Consider the following 22,707-nt stretch of genomic DNA (forward strand, 5'->3'; position numbering starts at 1 on the left):
GTGCCGCCAGCAGTCTAGCAAGCAACATTTGTTTACAAATGTAGCTAGCTAGGTAGAAAGCAATCAGCTGGCAATCGGCTATTCAACGCTAGTTCAATAACAAAATGAACGGAATTCACCCTGTGTTGTTGTCTGACGCATAGTCATTCACATGGCATTATCTACTGTGAGATTAACATATATCTTTAGTTTGGTTTTAGCTAGCTTGCATCATGAAGTTGGCAAGCTAAATGGCTTGCTAGCTTTGGTATCAGTATTAGGTAGCGACGAGATTTTGGGGGACAAGTGGGTCGTGTGGTATTTCTGCAAGCACATTATGGAAGGAGTTCTCTATAAGTGGACAAATTATATGACAGGTAACGTTATGCATTGAATGTGTTTGGTCTATAGTTTATCTAGCTAGCTTGACTCTCGTTAGCATAGCTGTCATACTGGCATTAAATGTAGCTTCAGCAAGCTAACGTTAGCTCAAATACACAGCCTACATCTGATTGTCTGCCCTTCATAGCCCTTTCTGTGTAATTTGATATGTCTAAGGTAGCTAATTTATAAGATGCAACCTACACTTATGTAAGCTGGCTAACTCTGCCCTAACCGACAAAACTCAACTCCACGATTTACGATGGAGTTGAGCTGTGACTAGCGTTGTGGGCGGACTGGAGCGCAACTGTCACATTCAATTACCAATGTCGTGTGTAATTGCGGACTATTCTTTGGGTGCTGAAATCAGTAGTTTTTAAATAAAAACTTCATTTTATGTTACATTGGAGTGCCAGTCTGCCCACACTAGTCAATTGTGTGTGATTGCGGCCCGCAATTCGGGGTGTTCCTGCATGTGGGCGTGCCTGCATTTGCAGAAACTACCCATCCCCCGAGCGTCCCATTGGTTCCTGCATGAACAGCCCGTCTCGAGCACGCTATCTTCATGCTTCTGTGACTCTTTTGATATTTTGGATTTTCCCTGATTGTCTATGTGATTAAAATGTGGTCAAAAGGGAAATAAAAGTATTATCTGAGTTTTTCGGGGGTGAAGAATACCGGTGGCCTAGCTATCTACTGGTGTTGCCCCGCCTGCTGTGTACTGGAGTCCTCCTAGCTGGGTCATTCCTACATGGCGGTAGCTTTTGAACCTCATAACTTTAGGGAAAAATATATTTTTCATTTGTTAGATCCATTTTAAGTGCATAATCCCATACAGTTATTGCATAATAATAACAGGGTGGATCCTAGCCTGAAGACCCGACGTTGAATTGCATTGAATTCTATGTCGGGCAGAAATTAGCGTTCGGATCAGGAAAGTTTCCTCTGACGACCTCTACAAGCCAGAATGCTGAATATAATCATACTTTACCAGTTGTCCGTGTGGTTGGTCCTTTTGTAGATAGGAATGTGAGACAAAATATCCACAGTGTAGTGTTATCCAGCCGACCTTAAGTAGGCCAATGCTGGTCTGTTTATCGTTTTTATTTTCAATACTGATGCTTTTCGCATGTGACAAACACTTACACGATTTGGCCGAACCTAACCGAACGGCAAACACTTCCAGCTGATTGCGAGGAAATGTGCTTCGGTCGACTACATTCGGTTATGTTCGGCTATTGTTTACACATTGAGCATCACGTGCAATGCATCAACAGATTGAAAATACAAGCGACAGAACCCACCGACGCCACAAAAAGTGGGGTAAACAACGCTTTCCTGTGGATATCTCCACCTCCTACCACCAAAAGGACCAACAGCATGTACAACTGGTAAAGTAAGTGTAAATATCAGTTTATTCAAACTCCAATTTCTTGTTAACAAACTATAGTTTTGCAAGTCGGTTATGACATCTACTTTATGCATGACACAAGTAAGTTTTCCAACAATTGTTTACAGACAAATTATTTCACTTATATTTCACTGTATCACAATTCCAGTGGGTCAGAAGTTTACATACACTAAGTTGACTGTGCCTTTAAACAGCTTGGAAAATTCCAGAAAATGTTATCATGGCTTTAGAAGCTTCTGATAGGCAAATTGACATCATTTGATTCAATTGGAGGTATACCTGTGGATGTATTTCAAGTCTACCTTCAAACTCAGTGCCTCTTTGCTTGACATCATGGGAAAATCAAAAGAAATCAGCCAAGACCTCAGGAAAAAAATGGTAGACCTCCACAAGTCTGGTTCATCCTTGGGAGCAATTTCCAAACGCCTGAATGTAACACGTTCATCTGTACAAACAATAGTACGCAAGTATAAACACCATGGGACCACGCAGCCGTCATACCATTGTGGTCCTCTGTAGCTCAGCTGGTAGAGCACGGCGCTTGTAACGCTAAGGTAGTGGGTTCGATCCCCGGGACCACCCATACACAAAAAAAAAATAAAAAAATGTATGCACGCATGACTGTAAGTCGCTTTGGATAAAAGCGTCTGCTAAATGACATATTATATTATATTATATTATTATTATTATACCGCTCAGGAAGGAGACGCGTTCTGTCTCCTAGAGATGAACGTACTTTGGTGCGAAAAGTGCAAATCAATCCCAGAACAACAGCAAAGGACCTTGTGAAGATACTGGAGGAAACCGGTACAAAAGTATCTATATCCACAGTAAAATACGTATTATATCGACATAACCTGAAAGGCCGCTCAGCAAGGAAGAAGCCACTGCTCCAAAACCACCATATAAAAGCCAGACTACGGTTTGCAACTGCACATGGAGACAAAGAACGTACGTTTTGGAGAAATGTACTCTGGTCTGATTAAACAAAAATAGAACTGTTTGGCCATAATGACCATCGTTATGTTTGGAGGAAAAAGGGGGCTGCTTGCAAGTCGAAGAACACCATCCCAACCGTGAAGCATGGGGGTGGCAGCATCATGCTGTGGGGGTGCTTTGCTGCAGGAGAGACTGGTGCACTTCACAAAATAGATGGCATCATGAGGAAGGAAAATTATGTGGATATATTGAAGCAACATCTTAAGACATCAGTCAGGAAGTTAAAGCTTGGTTGCAAATGGGTCTTCCAAATGTACAATGACCCCAAGCATACTTCCAAAGTTGTGGCAAAATGGCTTAAGGACAACATAGTCAAGGTACTGGAGTGGCCATCACAAAGCCCTGACCTCAATCCTATAGAAAATGTGTGGGCAAAACTGAAAAAGCGTATGCGAGCAAGGAGGCCTACAAACCTAACTCAGTTACACCAGCTCTGTTAGGAGGAATGGGCCAAAAATCACCCAACTTATTGTGGGAAGCTTGTGGAAGGCTACCCGAAACGTTTGACCCAAGTTAAACAATTTAAAGGCAATGCTACCAAATACTAATTGAGTGTATGTAAACTTCTGACCCACTGGGAATGTGATGAAAGAAATAAAAGCTGAAAGAAATCATTCTCTCTACTATTATTCTGACATTTCACATTCTTAAAATAAAGTGGTGATCCTAACTGACCTAAGACAGGGAATTTTTACTAGGATTAAATGTCAAGAATTGTGAAAAACTGAGTTTAAATGTATTTGGCTAAGGTGTATGTAAACTTCAGACTTCAACTGTATATTTGGAATCACATTTTAAAATAAGAACAAATATTTCCTGGCAACAGAACAGGCACCACATTGTAGGATTGACCCAGTTAACTAGCTAGCACACGGTGTCCTTTGATCCGGCTTGCCAAACACCTGGCCTCGCCATCGTTAACAGAACTGCGTCAAAGCAGTGCCTGCCAGGTAGGGTCGAGGGATACTGTCTACCGGTGTGCTAGCTAGCCACCTATCCCACTAGCTAGCTAGTGTATAGTGTCCTTTGCTCCCGCTTGCTGAACACCTGCCCTCGCCGTCATTAACATAACTGCTGGAAAACACTACCCAACAGGCGGGGGCGAAGGACACTGTCAACTGGTGTGCTAGCTAGCTACCTATCCCGCCTCCTGTTTGCTGTGTACCGGAGTCCTAGCTTGCTAACTAGCTACAGTGAGGGAAAAAAGTATTTGATCCCCTGCTGATTTTGTTTGTTTGCCCACTGACAAAGAAATGATCAGTCTATAATTTTAATGGTAGGTTTATTTGAACAGTGAGAGACAGAATAACAACAAAAAAATCCAGAAAAACGCATGTTAAAAATGTTATATTGATTTGCATTTTAATTAGGGAAATAAGTATTTGACCCCCTCTCAATCAGATGAGATTAGGAGCACACTCTTAAAGGGAGTGCTCCTAAACTCAGCTTGTTACCTGTATAATAGACACCTGTCCACAGAAGCAATCAATCAATCAGATTCCAAACTCTCCACCATGGTCAAGACCAAAGAGCTCTCCAAGGATGTCAGGGACAATATTGTAGACCTACACAAGGCTGGACTGGGCTACAAGACCATCGCCAAGCAGCTTGGTGAGAAGGTGACAACAGTTGGTGCGATTATTCGCAAATGGAAGAAACACAAAATAATTGTCAATCTCCCTCGGCCTGGGGCTCCATGCAAGATCTCACCTTGTGGAGTTGCAATGATCATGAGAACGGTGAGGAATCAGCCCAGAACTACACGGGAGGATCTTGTCAATGATCTCAAGGCAGCTGGGACCATAGTCACCAAGAAAACAATTGGTAACACACTACGCCGTGAAGGACTGAAATCCTGCAGCGTCTGCAAGGTCCCCCTGCTCAAGAAAGCACATATATAGGCCCGTCTGAAGTTTGCCAATGAACATCTGAATGATTCAGAGGAGAACTGGGTGAAAGTGTTGTGGTTAGATGAGACTAAAATGGAGCTCTTTGGCATCAACTCAACTCGCCTTGTTTGGAGGAGGAGGAATGCTGCCTATGACCCCAAGAACACCATCCCCACCGTCAAACATGGAGGTGGAAACATTATGCTTTGGGGATGTTTTTCTGCTAAGGGGACAGGACAACTTCACCGCATCAAAGGGACGATGGACGGGGCCATGTACAGTCAAATCTTGGGTGAGAACCTCCTTCCCTCAGCCAGGGCATTGAAAATGGGTCGTGGATGGGTATTCCAGCATGACACAAAACACACGGCCAAGGCAACAAAGGAGTGGCTCAAGAAGAAGCACATTAAGGTCCTGGAGTGGCCAAGCCAGTCTCCAGACCTTAATCCCATAGAAAATCTGTGGAGGGAGCTGAAGGTTCGAGTTGCCAAACGTCAGCCTCAAAACCTTAATGACTTGGAGAAGATCTGCAAAGAGGAGTGGAACAAAATCCCTCCTGAGATGTGTGCAAACCTGGTGGCCATCTACAAGAAACATCTGACATCTGTGATTGCCAACAAGGGTTTTGCTAAGGGGTCAAATACTTATTTCCCTCATTAAAATGCAAATCAATTTATATTTTTTTTTTGTTGTTGTTGTTATTCTGTCTCTCACTGTTCAAATAAACATACCATTAAAATTATAGACTGATCATGTCTTTGTCAGTGGGCAAACGTATAAAATCAGCAGGGGATCAAATACTTTTTTCCCTCACTGTATCTAGCACCTATCTGCCCCCGCCCTCGTTAACAGAACTGCAGGAAAACATTGTCCGACAGGCGGGGGCGAAGGACACAGTTTACCATGGCCAGCTACCGTTGTTGCCCCCGCCTCTTCTTCTGTGGGGTTTATCGGCAGTTGGCATCCATCGTAATGGTGCATTATTGCTACCTACTGTGCTGGAGCGCCCCTGCCTCCCGCCTGTGTACCGGAGTCCTTGCTTAAAAATGGACCAATAGAAGTATAAAGAGGGTTTCCTGCAAATGCAAGAATGCACACATGCATAAATGCCCCAAATTGCAGGTCGCAATTGCACCCTTCTCACACTAGTCGCCGCTCAACTCCATCGTAAATCGTGGAGTTGAGTTTAGGCTACCTGGAAGAGAGTGTTTGACTAGGTGTTCTTGGTAATAATGGTTGGTTGTATTGATATCTAGCTAGGCTGATTCATCAGTTGTCTGCACAGGGAAGATAGCTAGCTAGCTACCCTGTAAAACAGAAGTTGTCAGCGCAAGAAGAACTAACCAGGCTAATCTGAAATGATTGCAGGGTGGCAGCCGCGCTGGTTTGTTTTAGACGATGGGATCATTTCCTACTATGATTCTCAAGATGATGTCTGCAAAGGAAGCAAAGGAAGTATTAAGATGTCCGTCTGTGAAATCAAAGGTATGATTTGTTTCTGAAAGGCCTATATTGTGCCACTCACCCTATGAATTTGATAGTGGTTACATTTCTCCACTCCCATCCCTCAGCTGTTTACCAAAACATTGGTGGGGTTTCTGCTTTATTGTTGTTTAAATCCCAGATTGCCCAGTTAAACCCCTCTAATCTCAGTACAGGTAGTATTTGCTATTGCATCTTGATTTATGGTTGATTCTTGTACTGTAGTGCTGAAGGGTTGTGTTGACATCTTTTTCATTAGTTCACCCCACTGACAATACCAGACTGGAACTGATCATACCAGGAGAGCAGCATTTTTACGTCAAAGCTGTCAATGCTGCCGAACGTCAGAAGTGGCTTGTGGCACTTGGAAGTTCCAAAGCTGGCCTTGCTGACACGAGGGCAAAGAAAGAAAAAGGTACTGACCCAGCAGTGATTTCTTATTCGTCATTACCTCCCCTGTGCTTGTCTCCCTCTCACATTAACATGCGTTGTCATTCAGTGCCCTAATCGAACATGTACTGTATAGGCCTATCCTTTAGGGTGTTTTCACATATTGTCCTCTTTAAAATAACCGATCTCAGTCCTCTTTAAAGTGAACTTTGGCGTAAAAAAAAAGCTACATAACTCAGTTCTCTTTGTATTCACACTGCCCTTGCCTTTGAATGAGGACTCAACTCCAGTTCACTTCACCTACACTACCAGTCAAAAGTTTGGACACACCTACTCATTCAAGGGTTTTTCTTTATTTGTACTAATTTTTACATTGTAGAATAGTAGTGAAGACATCAAAACTATGAAATAACACATATGGAATCATGTAATAACCAAGAAAGTGTTAAACAAATCAAAATATATTTTATATTTGAGATTCTTCAAATAGCCACCCTTTGCCTTGATGACAGCTTTGCACACTCTTGGCATTCTCTCAACCAGCTTCATGAGGTAGTCACCTGGAATGCATTCTGAAAAGTTAATTTGTGGAATTTCTTTCCTTCTTAATGCGTTTGAGCTGACCAGTTGTGTTGTGACAAGGTAGGGGGAGTATACAGAAGATAGTATTTGGTAAAATACCAAGTCCATATTATGGCAAGAACAGCTCTAATAAGCAAACGGAAACGACAGTCCATCATTACTTTAAGACATGAAGGTCAGTCAATATGAACAATTTCAAGAACTTTGAAAGTTTCTTCAAGTGCAGTCACAGAAACCATCAAGCGCTATGATGAAACTGGCTCTCATGAAGACCGCCACAGGAATGGAAGACCCAGAGTTACCTCTGCTGCAGAGGATAAGTTCATTAGAGTTACCAGCCTCAGAAATTGCAGCCCAAATAAATGTTTCACGGAGTTCAAGTCACAGACACATCTCAACATCAACTGTTCAGAGGGGACTGTGTGAATCAGGCCTTCATGGTCAAATTCCTGCAAAGAAACCACTACTAAAGGACACCAATAATTAGAAGAGACCTTTGAGCCAAGAAACACGAGCAATGAACATTAGACAGGTGGAAATTTGTCCAAATTTGAGATTTTTGGTTCCAACCGCTGTGTCTTTGTGAGACGCGGTATGGGTGAACGGATGATCTCCGCATGTGTAGTTCCCAGCGTAAAGCATGGAGGAGGAGGTGTGGGGGTGCTTTGCTGGTGACAATGTCTCTGATTTATTTAGAATTAAAGGCACACTTAACCAGCATGGGTACCACAACATTCTGCAGTGATACGCCATCCCATCTGGTTTGGGCTTAGTGGTACTATCATTTGTTTTTCAACAGGACAATGACCCAACACACCTCCAGGCTGTGTAAGGGCTATTTTACCAAGAAGGATAGTGATGGAGTGCTGCATCAGATGACCTGGCCTTCACAATCCCCCGACCTCAACCCAATTGGTTTGGGATGAGTCGGACTGCAGAGTTAAGGAAAACCAGCTAACAAGTGCTCAGCATATGTGGGAACTCCTTCAAGTCTGTTGGAAAAGCATTCCAGGTGAAGCTGGTTGTGCAAAGCTGTCATCAAAGCAAATGGGGGCTATTTGAAGAATCTCAAATATACAATATATTTTGATTTGTTTAACACTTTTTTGGTTACTACATGATTCCATATGTGTTATTTCATAGTTTTGATGTCTTCACTATTATTCTAAAAAGTAGAAAACAGTAAAAATAAAGAAAAACCCTTGAATGAGTAGGTGTGTCCAAACTGTTGACTGGTACTGTATTTTGTGGTCCGAGTCCTCTTTGCATTCACATTGCTATGTTAAGAAAGGGACCAGGATCTTTTTCAAACATTCACTCAGTGCATTTTGAGTTTTTACAGTGCAGGACATGCAATTCCATCAGATCGTGTTATCGGACAGCTAGATATATGTACTTACAGGTACGAGGGACGCAAAAAGACAATAGACTCAAACATTAATTCATGTTCGACAACTCAGACTCGCAACGCATGTGGCAAGCACTACAGACTATCACAGACTACTACAGCAAATCCAGCTGTGCAGTGCCCACTGACGCCTCCCTCCCAGACGAGGTGTACAAATTCTGTGCTCGCTTCGAGACAGACAATATCGAGCCATCTAGGAAGACTCGCTGCTCCGGACGACCATGTGCTTTTGCTCTCCGAGGCTGACGTGAGGAAAACTCTCAAAATACTCACAAAGCCGTCGGCGCAGATGGCATCTCTGGTCGTGTCCTCTGAGTGTGTGCTGACCAGCAGGCGGGCGTCTTGTCTGACATCTTCAACATGTCCCAGACTGTAGTCCCCAACTGATTTAAGCCCACCATGGTCCCAGTGCCCCAAAAAAACAAGGTGACATGCCCAAATGACTATCGTCCCGTCACGCTCACCTCTGTCATCATGAAGTGCTTCGAGAGGCTGGTCATGGCTCACATCAAGGCCAGCATGCCAGACACACTGGACCCTCTCCAATGTTCCTACCACTCCAACAGATCCACGGAAGATGCCATTTTCATCACTGTTCACACGGCCGTAACACATCTGGACAAGAGAAACACCTATGTGAGAATGCTGTTCATTGACTACAGTTCAGCATTCAACACTATTGTTCCCTCCAAGCTCGACACCAAACTCAGAGCCCTGGGTCTGAACACCACCCTCTGCAACTGGATCATGGACTTTCTGACGGCCAGACCACAGGCTGTGAGGATTGGCAACAACACCTCCTTGAAACTTACACTTTGGAAGCTGATAGATTGCATTTAGTTAAAAGATTAGACATAATAATTATAATTAGAAGATAATATTAGCATGTAAATATTATTGGTAACAGAATAAATAGCAGAAGAATACTGCAGATAAAATAATGCTGTAATGGCAAAGGTGCATAATGATGGAGGAATTCAGATATGATGTCTTTGTTTGGGCGCTATCCAAATACTTTTTAAACTACGGCGCGACATGGTTCATTCAATGTGCCTATAAATCAGCACAATCTACTTTTCCATTTTTTTCTAATTACCGCTGTCTTGGAACTAGAATTGGGATCATGTACAGTGCCTTCAGAAAGTATTCACACCCCTTGACCTTTTCCACATTTTGTTGTGTTACTGCCTGAATTTGTAGGCTATAAAAATAGATAAAGAGAGCCGCACACTCAAGCTCCCAGTAATTTATTGGGTAAACCTGAATTTAAAAAGGATAGAATTTAGATTTTTTTGACATTGGCCTACAAACAATACCCCATAATGTCAAAGTGGAATTATGTTTTTTAAATTTTTTACAAATTGGCTTGAGTCAATAAGTATTCAACCCCTTTGATATGGCAAGCCTAAATAAGTTCAGGAGTAGAATAATTGCTTAAAAAGTCACATAAGTTGCATGAACTCACTCTGTGTGCAATAAGTGTTTAACATTATTTTTTAATGACTACCTCATCTTTGTACCCCACACATACAATTATCTGTAAGGTCCCTCAGTTGAGCAGTGAATTTCAAACAAAGATTCAACCACAAAGACCAGGGAGGTTTCCAATGCCTTGCAAAGAAGGGCACTGATTGGTAGATGATTACAAAATAAAAAACTGACATTGAATATCCCTTTGAGCATGGTGAAGTTATTAATTACACTTCGGATGGTGTATCAATACACCCAGTCACTACAAACATACAGGCATCCTTCCTAACTTAGTTAGGTCCTCTATAGCTCAATTGGTAGAGCATGGCGCTTGTAACGCCAGGGTAGTGTGTTCGATCCCCGGGACCACCCATACGTAAAAATTTATGCACACATGACTGTAAGTCGCTTTGGATAAATGCGTCTGCTAAATGGCATATTAATTTTAATTAATTTTACCGGAGAGGAAGGAAACCGTGCAGGGATTTATTTCACCATGAGGCCAATGGTGACTTTAAAACAGAGTTTAATGGCTGTCATAAGAGAAAACTGAGGATGGATTAACAACATTGTAGTTACTACACAATACTAACCTAATTGACAGAGTGAAAAGAAGGAAGCCTGTACATATTTATTTTTTTCTTCTCCAAAACATGCATCCTGTTTGCAACAAGGCACTAAAGTAATAATGCAAAGTGTTATGTTTGAGGCAAATCCAATACAACACATTACTGAGTACCACTCTCCATATTTTCAAGCATAATGGTGGCTGCATCATGTTATGTGTATGCTTGTAATCGTTTATGACTGGGGAGTTTTTCAGGATAAAAAATAAACAGAATGGAGCAAAATCCTAGAGGAAAACCTGGTTCAGTCTGCTTTCCACCAGACACTGGGAGATGAATTCACCTTTCAGGAGGACAATAACTTAAAACACATGGCCAAATCTACATTGGAGTTGTTTACCAAGAAGACAGTGAATGTGGCTGAGTTACAGTTTGACTTAAATCTTCTTGAAAATCTATGGCAAGACCTGAAAATGGTTGTCTAACAATGATCAACAACCAATTTGACAGAGCTTGAAGAAATTTGAAAGAATAATGTTGCACAATCCAGGTGTGGAAAGCGCTTAGAGACTTACCCAGAAAGATTCACAGCTGTAATCGCTGCCAAAGGTGTTTCTACAAAGTATTAACTCAGGGGTGTGAATACTGATGTAAATGAGTTTTTCTGTGTTTAATTTTCAATAAATGTGCATACATAAAAAACAAACATGTTTTCACTTAGTCATTATGGGGTATGGTGTGTAGATGGGTGAGGAAAAACAGTCAATTTAATCCATTTTGAATTCAGGCTGTAACACAACAAAATGTGTAATAAGTCAAGGCCTATGAATACTTTCTGAAGGCACTAATTCCAATACAAAAAAATAGTAACGGAGAGCACTTTACATTACGGCGAACTCAGCAAATGAGGAGTTTGTTGTAAGTACATGGGGGCCATCTTTGGTAAGTACATGGGGGCCATATTTATGCACCTTCACCATTGAACATTTTACACCCAATGTAGGCTACTGCCCCTTTAACAGCTAGCATTGATTTTGAGGTTAGTGGTATCTGTGATCCTTGGGAGGTCCCTACCCTAAATCCTACCCTTAACCTTAACCATTTTAAATGTCAACTTCAATGGGGTAATGTCAGAGTTGGGACATCCCAAGGTTCCCAGGTAGCGAGGACCTTCATTTTGTACCCTGTGTTGTGAATCTCACTAGCCCAAAGGCTGGCAGATGGCGATATTGAGTCTTTGGATATTGAGTCGTTTTCAACAACTCAATATCGCCATCTGCTGGCATTTGGGCTAGAATATTGACCAAATAGGTTGTCTTCTCACACAATTCAAACCCCAGAATCAAATAAACAGCGTAGGAAGCTCTCTTAACCTAGAAATCACATATTGCAAACAAATAATCTGAACATCGTGTCAGTACAAATCTCAACACATATTTGGGAATTTCTCTCCATCCTTGACAATCGCTAATCAATATCCAAAACGGCACACGTTTTTTTCCACGAACCTTCACATCATCATCTCTCTTTTGTGGCACCAATGTGAGGGGTATGGCAGGGGAAACAGTGTTGCAGTAGTCTAGTGTGTGGTGCGGGAATAATGACAAGCGAACCTGGGGAGCTTTGTGTTCACATTGCCCTAAAAAAGGGAACCGGACTAAAAACAACCTTAAATGAGTGATCATGTGTTACCTTAGCCTGGATGCCAGTCTGTTTATGCTCTCTTGCTGAGTACTCCTTATGGAATTGTGATGCCAAATTACAGCAATGAAGTTGGCAAGAGCAGTGTTTCCCCTTTATGGATATCGCAATCGTGGCCGCAACTGTAAAAAAAATGTATGGAGATGTATAGATGTATGTCCCAGAAAGACCCCATCTCCCCCGCAGGAAGACCCCCCCCACCGCTAACTATGCCACTGCTGCTGAAAAAAATCCTAGAGGGAAGAGGACCAACAGATCTAGGACCACTGACCAGGTTAGAGTTACAGTACCTTACCTTAAACGGCCTATCACTAAAATAACAGTGTTCTATTTTTTTTGATTGGAAGAAATAACAGAGACGACAGAATCTCTGAAAACGAAGATGTCTGAGCTGCGTCTCTACTGTGACTTGCTAATGCAGCAGGTCCACACAATAAAGGAGTCTGTGGACCAGGAGGACCAGGAAGGAGACCACTTCAATTCCAGCTCGGAGGTAACTATACCTGCATTGTTTCAGCTAGGCTGTGTCCCAAATGGCACCCTATTCCCTACATACTGCACTTCTTTTGACCAGAGACCTATGGGCCCTGGTCAAAAGTAGTGCACTGTGTGGAATAGGGTGCCATTGGGATGCAGCCCGAGTGTTGGCTGTCAGAAATCACCAGAGTGGGTGTGTTTGTTATTTTACTCTTCATCTACCCCAAATTAAATGGTGGTAGTGCCACTGTACTCGAGATCAGAGCGACAGGCCAAGATCTGGAGGGTTGCCGGTGCAAATCCCTGGGCTGGCGAGAAAATATCTGGTGCAAGCTGGTACTGCAGTTGTGCCCTTGAGCAAGGCACTCATCGTGTTTGGTGTGTCTGGGGTTGGAAAATAAAAACAGACAACAAAAATATGTATACATTTTGTTTTGATGGATACAGAAATTAAGTTAATTATGTTAAATCAGGGCTCCAGACTAACATTTCCACATGGTGGCACTGGTGCCAGTGACTTTTTCAGTTTTCAGCCCACGATTTGGTCGCACCCCAACATTTGTTTTTTGAGGGGTCACGCAATAGAAAAATTATCTTAGAAAGTAATTTCAATGTACAATGCTTTATTAAGAAGTGTAATAGACTGATATAGTGTTCAATATATAAGTTGTTACATATAACATGTCCAAGCAGATATTTTTGATATGCAACATAATCCAGTGATTGTCATGAATTTGGGGTTGATAATTAGGCTATTATTGTTATGTTTTACTGTCAAAATAGGACTCCAGAATAAAAATGTTTTGCCTTCATGTTTATGTTCACTAATATGACATACAGGCCTAATTCAATTGGTACTAATTCACAAAATTTCAAACACATTAGCTAGATTGCTAACTCAAAATATAACACCTACTGCTAGTTGCCATGTATTAATCTAACAGTAAATTAAATGTCCTAAAAAAACGTACCCAATGAGACCTAGTGCACTCGCGATGGACGATGTGCATTTCGCGCGCTCCGTATTTCAAAGTCATATCAGATATCTTGATTGTAAAAAAGTGTGTTTTGAGCTAAATATTGAGAGTTGAGAAATAAAAAGTATACCTACAGAAAGCAGAGACCCTCCTCTCTTTTGAATGGACAACAGCTTGCTTCCAATGTTGTGTTTTACATGTTTTAATGCTTTTTTCGGGGGTGCACGAGGGGGGAGAAGAGGGTGTGAGAGACTCACTCATTTCATCAGCCGGCCCCAGCGAAACAGGCACAGTGGCAGGGCACTTTCATTACAGGAACCATGAGGATAATGCACTTTACTGTTTGACAAAAGCATGGTTTTATCCACCCAAAACATTTGAAGTGTTGATTGAGGTGACCAGGTAGAATGTGCAACTTGCACTGGTATGTCCAATTAAAAAATATAACCTGCACAGCCAAGTCAAAGGGTCGGTCACCAAATGTGTCGCCAATTTAAACAGAGCAGTTTCTTCACACCACCTAGGAAGGTCTGAGACACGTCAGTGTAGTATCAAGCTAATATATTAGGCTTAATATTGTGTATATTTAGGTCTTTATTTTTGTCTGTGCCCAATCTCCAATTGTAGTTGACTGATTCGCCTCTCCTTGTGTTTTCTTTGTTGCTCCAGACTCTGAATGAAGCCTCCTCTTTACTGAGTGCCACATGTAACACCTTCATCAAAACACTGGAAGAATGTATGAAGATGGCCAACTCCAAGTTCAAGACAGACATGGTGCTGTTGAACCCTCCAGATGACATGATGATGTCCCCTGTTTCTCCGTCCCCAGTACAGATGGCCCGGGTAGGATGGTATTCAACGTACTGTCTAGCTCCGGGGTGAAGTTTCCCCTAGGTACAGATCTAGGATCCAATTCCCCTCCCCCAATCCTATTAGTTGGGAAAATGCTAAACTGACCCGTGATCAACGTCTAGGGGCAACTTCACCATTCTCCGTACAGCTTCATTACAAGGGTGTGTTCATTAGGGCATGCAACAGACAGTGTTTTAAAACGGATTGCAAAATGAGCATTTCATATTGGAGAATTCCAGGTTGTCACTCCCTGTTTCAAACCGTTTTCTCCCATTTGATACCTAATGAACACTACCCAGATGTCTTATCTCTTTTTCAATGTGCTGCATCCTTGCTTGACTTAATCCATAGCATAGCCATACATACCCCTATGTATGCTAAACCAAAATATGAATGCAACATGCAACAATTTCAAAGATTTTACTGAGTTACAGTTCATAACCCCTATGTTAGGAATAACTTTACCCGCTCTGAGAAACAAGCCCTTAAATCTCCAGAATGACACATCTATAGTCATCCACCCAGTGGACAAGGGAGGTGCTGTTACTGTACAAGAATATGCTGTCTATAAAACTGAAGTACTCAGGCAACTGAATTATCAAACATTCTATAAGAGACTCACTACAAACCAGCTTTTGCCTGTAATCGAACACACTGTCACCAAGGGCATGCACAATTGTGATATCACCAAAAGAGAACATAGATTATTGCGTAAAAACAGCTCCACCATGGTAATCTGCAGTCGCTAAAATACTGTTTAATTACATTGCCTTCAGAAAGTATTTACACCCCTTGACTTTTTCCACATTTTGTTGTGTTACAAAGTGGGATTAAAATGGAAACGATCTACACTAAATACTTTGTAATGTCAAAATGGAAGAAAAATTATAGCATTTGTAAAAATGATTGGTAAATAAAACACTAATTTATCTTGATTAGATAAGTATTCAACCCCCTGAGTCAATACATGTTAGAATCAACTTTGGGAGCAATTACAGATGTGAGTCTTTCTGGGTAAGTCTCTAAGAGCTTTCCACACCTGGATTGTGCAGTATTTGCTCATTATTATTTTCTAAATTCTTCAAGCTCTGTCAAATTGGTTGTTGATCATTGCTAGACAACCATTTTGAGGTCTTGCCATAGATTCTCAAGCAGATTTAAGTCAAAACTGTAACTCGGCCACTCATGAACATAAACTGCCTTCTTGGTAAACAACTCCAGTGTAGATTTGGCCTTGTGTTTTAGGTTATTGTCCTGCTGAAAGTTGGATTAATCTCCCAGTGTCTGGTGGAAAGGAGACTGAACCAGGTTTTCCTCTAGGATTTTGCCTGTGCTTAGCTCCATTCCATTTCTTTTTTATCCTGAAAAACTCCCCAGTGCTTAATGATTACAAGCATACCCATAACATGATGCAGCCACCAGTATGCTTGCAAATATGGAGAGTGGTACTCAGTAATGTGTTGTATTGGATTTGCCCCAAACATAACACTTTGTATTCAGGAAAAAAGTTAATTGCTTTGCCACATTTTTTGCATTATTACTTTAGTGCCTTGTAGGCCGTCATTGTAAATAATAATTTGTTCTTAACTGACTTGCCTAGTTAAATAAAGGTAAAATAAAAAATAAAATAAAAAAAACAGGATGCATGTTTTGGAGAAGAAAAAAAATCTGTACAGGCTTCCTTATTTTCACTCTGTCAATTAGGTTAGTATTGTGGAGTAACTACAATGTTGTTGGTCCATCCTCAGTTTTCTCCTATCACAGCCATTAAACTCTGTAACTGTTTTAAAGTCACCATTGGCCTTATGGTGAAATCCCTGGCAACTAAGTTAGGAAGGACGCCTTTATGTTTGTAGTGACTGGGTGTATTGATATACCATCCAAAGTGTAATTAATAACTTCACCATGCTCAAAGGGATATTCAATGTCTGTTTTTTATTTTATATTTATCCATCTACCAATAGGTGCCCTTCTTTGCGAGGCATTGTAAAACCTCCCTGGTCTTTGTGGTTGAGCCTGTGTTTGAAATTCACTGTTCGACTGAGGGACCTTACAGATAATTGTATGTGTGGGGTACATAGATGAGGTAGTCATTCAAAAATCAAGTGGATCCCTGCAATGCGAGGATTTATTTTGCAACACTTCCGCCAAATCCATCCATTACGCATGGTTCTCCCTCTCAAGCGCTCCTTCTCAAGGATGCTTTCAAATCAATATTTTATGCTTTGCCTTATCATCAAGTTAATAGGTTATTGTCATCGGTGCTATTGAAAATCGGATAGCCTCCTTGTTTCAGTAAACCATTAGCCAACACTTTAAAGATTAAACGAAATGTCATGAAAGTTGACTATTTCTTCATTTTATTTCAGTGATTAAATGTATTTTTTCCTCTTATTGTAAACTGTAGGCTATAACAATTAAATTCAATTAAAGGCCTATCACAAACCTATTTTTGTAGGTGATTCTGGTAGGCTAATAAAAGCATGTTGTTCGCAGCATAAACCAGCCTATTATCTCTAAAGTTGGTGATGGATACTTTACTTTAGGCTACTGTTAAATCACTTACAGGCTATTTCTCTGCCAGATCACATAAGATAACTAGTCCTACCGGTAAATGCGGTCTAAGCAATTTCCTTATGATATCACGTTACCTCCCTACATTGATGGAAAACTGTTGTTTACCTGTTGTGTCGCACACATTTAATTCAACATTTAATTTTAGCTCACAATCAAGGACGGCTGTGTATTCCCTCCAGAAGTGTAGCCCTACGACTATGTAGCCTTGTGACACTGTCCTGCTGCCGGTCCCGACTTAAATGTAATAGATTTTTTGGAAATAGCATCCACATACGGTGGCGGCTTCATCTCAATGTATTTTTCCATTTTAGACTTTTCAAATATATTCCATTCTTCTTTCTCTTGTCTATATTATGGCTATATTCTCACTAATATTCCTTTATGTAATTAAGCTTTTACATGTGGATTTTTCTGTCTTTATAATAATTATAAGACATTTGTAGAGCACATTTCCCATGCTCAGTGCACATGTGATGCTTGTTCATGCTTGTTGCTGTGCGCAAATCATTTGACCACGGCAGTTTGAGATTATTACCTTTTATTTATGAAAAGAAGCTCATAGTGGCTTTTATTATTTACAATTTATTTCTGATATTTTAGCTTAATTAAATTGATTTATATTATGGTGTTTCTATTCCAGGAAAAAAAATTACTACCTAAAACATCTGTTAATACATTTGAAGTCCTTCAAAATTGAAACGACATTTCCTATAGTTAGAAAGTAGAATATAAACTAGATATAGGCTACTGTGGGTGAGGTAGGCTAAATAATAAACGAAAAATGCTAGGCAGAGCATGCCCAGAGTTTGGCTGAGCAGTACCATAGTGACATTGGAGCGGGAGAGAAGCCCGACACAATTTTTTTTATCTGCTCAAATTAAGCTCTGCTCCACGGCCTACATATATGCTCTGGCATTCAAAAGCAGCCCTGCTTTAGGCTATAAAATAACTATCAATTAATAATCATATCAATGGTTGAAATGGCTGCAGCAACCATTACACGGTCTGAAAAGCTGCATAAGAAATTAGACCTAATTAGACAAAATTAATTAATGACAAACGAGATACTAAGTAATTCGAACGAGATACTAAGTCGTTCTAATGAGAGAATTCCAAGAGTCTATGTTTTTTAAACTTGTTTGCCTCAGGCTTCAGGGCTTCTGTAGACTTGAACAGAGACAGTGTTTTAGTTACCTATGTTACTTACTTTTTAGACACCGGTTTTGGAATGTACCACAATTGTGGATGTTGTTAGCTTTTATGCTGCTGTGAATAGGCTCAATGTAGGAATCATATTTTGTCATTTTAAAGTCCTTGATATTCAGTGATAGGCACAGGTACTAACGGTGTCCATTTCCTTTTTTCATTTGCAGATGAAGTGGTCCATAAATCACCCGGGCACGTACAATTTCGACAGGTATTCTTGCGTGCAGAAAACATTCCACTGTTTCTACTACAAACAAAGGTCCTTGTCATTACCCGTGTGCTTCTAGGTGTAGGGTGAATTTGCCCTTAGACGCTGATCTTGGGACAGTTTGATATTTCCCCCACTAACGGTTAGGGTTGGGGAAGCTGATCCTAGATCTGTATCTAGGGGAAACTTCATCCCGGAGCTGTGTTTCTAAGTGAAGCCTTTGTCATTTCCAGGTCTGGCCTCCCGCCAAAGGAGGGTGTGTTATCAGGTCAAAGGTCAACCCAGAGGAGGACACGGACTTGTTCGGACACAGAGGCTCACAGTGACAGCTGTGTTTATGAGATGGACCGTAAGGGATATGAACAAACACACACACACACACACACACTGCTCCCCTCAACCATTACAGTAATTACCAAATTATGTCACTCCTCAGACTCAAAGTTTGTGAATTCAAATACCAGACACCTTCCATATGTTTTCATTTATTTATTCATAAACCAGAGTGTATTTCTTTAGCATTTTGTTATTTATGTTAGTTCAGTATTTTTATTGCACACATACATTCCCTTTTTATAAGATGTTAGTCATGGGTGGTATCTAGTAGGCCAGGGCACAACGTACAAAAACACTTTGGGTTCTAATTGGTCAAGTTCATGTATGATATGGCACCTCCGTTTCAAAATACTTTATCCTGTTATCTCCTGCTGAAAATGAGCATGGTCTCCATTTTGTCTCATCCATACAGGCGCTGCTGTGCTGTGTCTCAATGCCAGTGTGAACAGGGACTCCTCCCACAGTATCCCTGAGGAGAGTGGTGCCATCAGTCCTACCAGTCCCAGAGCCATGTCAGACACAGACACTCCAGAGACTGACCTGTCTATCTGACCTGTCCTGTCACTCACCAAATACATTACAGTGGCTTCAGATAAAGAGAGACTGGGCCCGAATTCACAAACTTTCATAAGAATATATTTGAGAGGTTCTAAGAAAATCATGAATTCTTACGAATATTTTTGAGGAATTGCACTTATGAACAATATTATGGACTTTTTTAAAAAAATTTCTTAAGAAGCTTATTTTTTCTTTAGAAGTGTTTTGTGAATCCAGGCCTTGGAGTTGAGATTGGTAGTCTACTGTCAAGTAACTGGTCCGTCTGGTCAATAGGCCTGTGCAAACTTGTAGGCATAGTACTGTATATATTTTATGAAGAATTAATAATGACTTGGCTAAAGCGTAAATAGTTGTGAATTCTGCAGAGCTGTATGTAATCAGATACTTCAGTTACTCCACTGAAGTTAGACTGATATGAGGCTACTGTAATGTGAGGTGTTACCAGGGTCGTGTTCATTAGGGCACGCAATGGAAAAAAGTTTTAAAACTGAAAAAGAAAATGAGCGTTTCTTATTGAACGACTCATTTGTCGTTTTCTTCCCTTCAGTGCCTAATGAACACGCCCCAACTTTTATTGCTCACATACTGCTATGCAGTCACTGCTTGGCATTGCATTAATGATATTTTCAAAACGTATTATATTATTTCCTGTGGAAGCATTGCTTTGCACTTTAAGAATTATGGATAAAAACAAAGTCCTTTTTGAATGTTTGTACTATTCCAGGAAGTTTTATGTTATTATTGTAGAATAATATGTTTGGTTTGTTTAATATGCAAAGTTACTGTTCATTCACTATGGAGTAAAAAATTGCGCTTGAAACACATTAGCCTTTAACTGAAACCCTTAAATGTCAGGTTTGCTAACTGTTCCAAGGACCAATTCAAAATGTGTGTATGTGGTGACATTTTCATCAATGGGCCGAGTTCGCTTGCATCGCCTGGGACCCCGGGTGGGCAGAGTTTGTCTATTTTAGACCCTTCCATTGGTCCTAAAGTGAAATCTCCACCCAACCAAGTCACCGGGGGATGCAAAACAAACTCGCCCAATGTTTTAAACTTGGCATGCCCCCAGTGATCACTATATTGCTGTGAAAGGCACTTTCTATTGTTCTTTTTTCAAGTGATCATGTTTGCCCAATGACGTCCACCAAAAAAATAGTTAATGCCTTAACAGAGATTCTGGGCATGGAAGGAGTTCTGTGACTGTATGATATGATGTTGATGTTTGAAATTTAAAGATAGGTCTTAAAAATGAAGTGAAATCACTTGTTTGTATATCATTTCCACAAATTGATTGTATCATAATACTGTGTTTAGTCTGACAGAAGACAAAGGGAAACGTTTTCGTAGTGCAAAAGAATTGTGCAAAGTGCAAAAATACTGTAAACCTCATACTCTTGCAGGTGATAAAAATTTTTAACTGAACAATGCATAAATAATCGCCTCTTTATAACACACATTGTTGAATAAAAGTTCCTAATTAAACTATGCTGCCAGATTATATCTTGAGGGTTATGGCAATTTTGGCACTTTCCACAATTCTTTAGCACTACGTAAATGTCCTTAGGAAATCTGTTGCAATGAGAAGCAGGGCTCATCTTCATAATGTTTCAGAGTAGAAGTGCTGATCTAGGATCAGTTTTGCCTTTTAGATCATAAAGAATACAATTATATGGGTAGGAGGGTGCCGACTTTAGATCAGTACTACTAGTCTAATATGTTTTATGAATATCGGCCCCTTGGTGTATCTGACAGAAACCTGTCATATTGGACAGTTGTCCCTCTATTCTGAAAGGCTGTCACAAATAGCCTAACCCATTTTAATCTTAAGAAATACGATGAATTATGCAATGTATTCATTATCTCTGAAAGAATTTCAGATGCCAACAGTTTCAGACTGAAAGCTTCTCAGAATGAACTGACAATGAAGTGACACAGCCACATATCTATGCCAGCAGGTGGTGCTGCTGACATATTGATGACCCATTTCAAGCACCTGACCCCCAGGGTTGCAAGCACCTGCCACCGTGAAAGGAGACCAATTTACTAAATGTCACTATATGAGAATTTCAATTGCATTTACTTGATTCCTTGCATTCTCTCTCCTTGCCTCCTTTTCAAACCCAACTGGATGAGAAGGTCAGAGGTCCCTCCCTTCTGATATTCTCATCCAATGGGTTTTGAAAAGGAGGCAAGGAAAGAGGATGCAATGAATCAAGGAAATGCAATTGAGATTCTCCCTATGTCAGTGTAGTGACTGTAAGGATCCCACACTGAGGATGACCTCTGTGGCCCATTCTTCCATTGACAATAATATGGTGGTCCTCTGTAGCTCAATGGTAGAGCATGGCGCTTGTAACGCCAGGGTAGTGGGTTCGATCCCTGGGACCACCCATATGTAAAAATGTATGCACACATGACTGTAAATCGCTTTGGATAAAAGTGTCTGCTAAATGGCATATTATATGTAGCATCATCACCACTTTTTGCTTTTTTACAGAAAATGGTCTATCATAAAAACTTTACTGCTGACATGCTCAATTTTTGGGACCATATCAACAGTGGACAAATATTATTTTTTTTGTAAAGTGATCCTTTTAAGAGTGGAAGCAAGCAGGTCAAAGCATCACCTTTGACATGGAACTAGGCCTACTTTTAATGCAATGAATGATAGTTTAGGAATTGTACAGTAGGTTGTGTGTAGGACAGTGACAAAAAAATCGCAATTTAATAATTTTTAAATTCAGGCTGTAGCACAACAAAATGTGGTGTGAATACTTTCTGAAGGCACTGTTGAGTGACTGTCAGTGACTGACAAAACAAGAGAAAAACTGCTAATGCACAACCAAATTTCTAACTTACCGCTTCTGTCGCTTATGCCTGGAGCCGGCCCAGAAAGCCATTCTAAAATGTCTAAAAAGAGTTCTCACAGCCTTTCAAGTTTAAGATGTCAGTTTATTTAGAAGTAGTGTAAATTCAACTAGGCCTAGTTTGTAATCTCCAAATACTCTCCCCACTTTTCAGGAATCTATAGGAATAGTCTCTTGTGACAGAAAATACATTTTCTTGGATCTGGGTTCTGAGGTTACCACAGGATGCAACTCTGAGGAGAACCCCAGTCTCTAGTAACAGTAGCCTACCGCTCAAGTCTCCAATGGTAACAACCCGGCTACAGCTCCATCTCTTGGTTCCAAAGTCAAAGTCTCTTACCGTGCTGGAACTGCTGACCGATGCAAGGCTAAATTCCTCTGGGAGTCC

The 22,707-nt window shown here is 40.8% G+C and overlaps 1 protein-coding gene across 2 annotated transcripts; it reads left to right on the forward strand.

Annotated features, from left to right (window-relative positions):
- plekha3 (pleckstrin homology domain containing, family A (phosphoinositide binding specific) member 3) lies at positions 1 to 21,034 on the forward strand. 2 transcript variants are annotated; one of them, XM_084155005.1, is made up of 9 exons: positions 20 to 356; positions 1,638 to 1,756; positions 6,028 to 6,144; positions 6,401 to 6,556; positions 12,606 to 12,751; positions 14,382 to 14,555; positions 18,515 to 18,558; positions 18,789 to 18,904; positions 19,304 to 21,034. In XM_084155005.1, exons 3-9 carry the CDS (start codon positions 6,123 to 6,125, stop codon positions 19,441 to 19,443), a joined length of 798 nt encoding a protein of 265 aa, XP_084011131.1. In that variant the 5' UTR covers positions 20 to 356; positions 1,638 to 1,756; positions 6,028 to 6,122; the 3' UTR covers positions 19,444 to 21,034. The 2 variants fall into 2 exon arrangements, with proteins under 2 accessions (XP_084011130.1, XP_084011131.1); XM_084155004.1 differs by lacking the exon at positions 1,638 to 1,756 and having other exon boundaries at positions 1 to 356.
- Positions 21,035 to 22,707: the final 1,673 nt, after the last annotated feature.

The sequence above is a fragment of the Coregonus lavaretus genome (genome assembly GCF_964263955.1).
Source record: "Coregonus lavaretus genome assembly, chromosome: 38".
Classification (NCBI taxonomy): Eukaryota; Metazoa; Chordata; class Actinopteri; order Salmoniformes; family Salmonidae; genus Coregonus; species Coregonus lavaretus.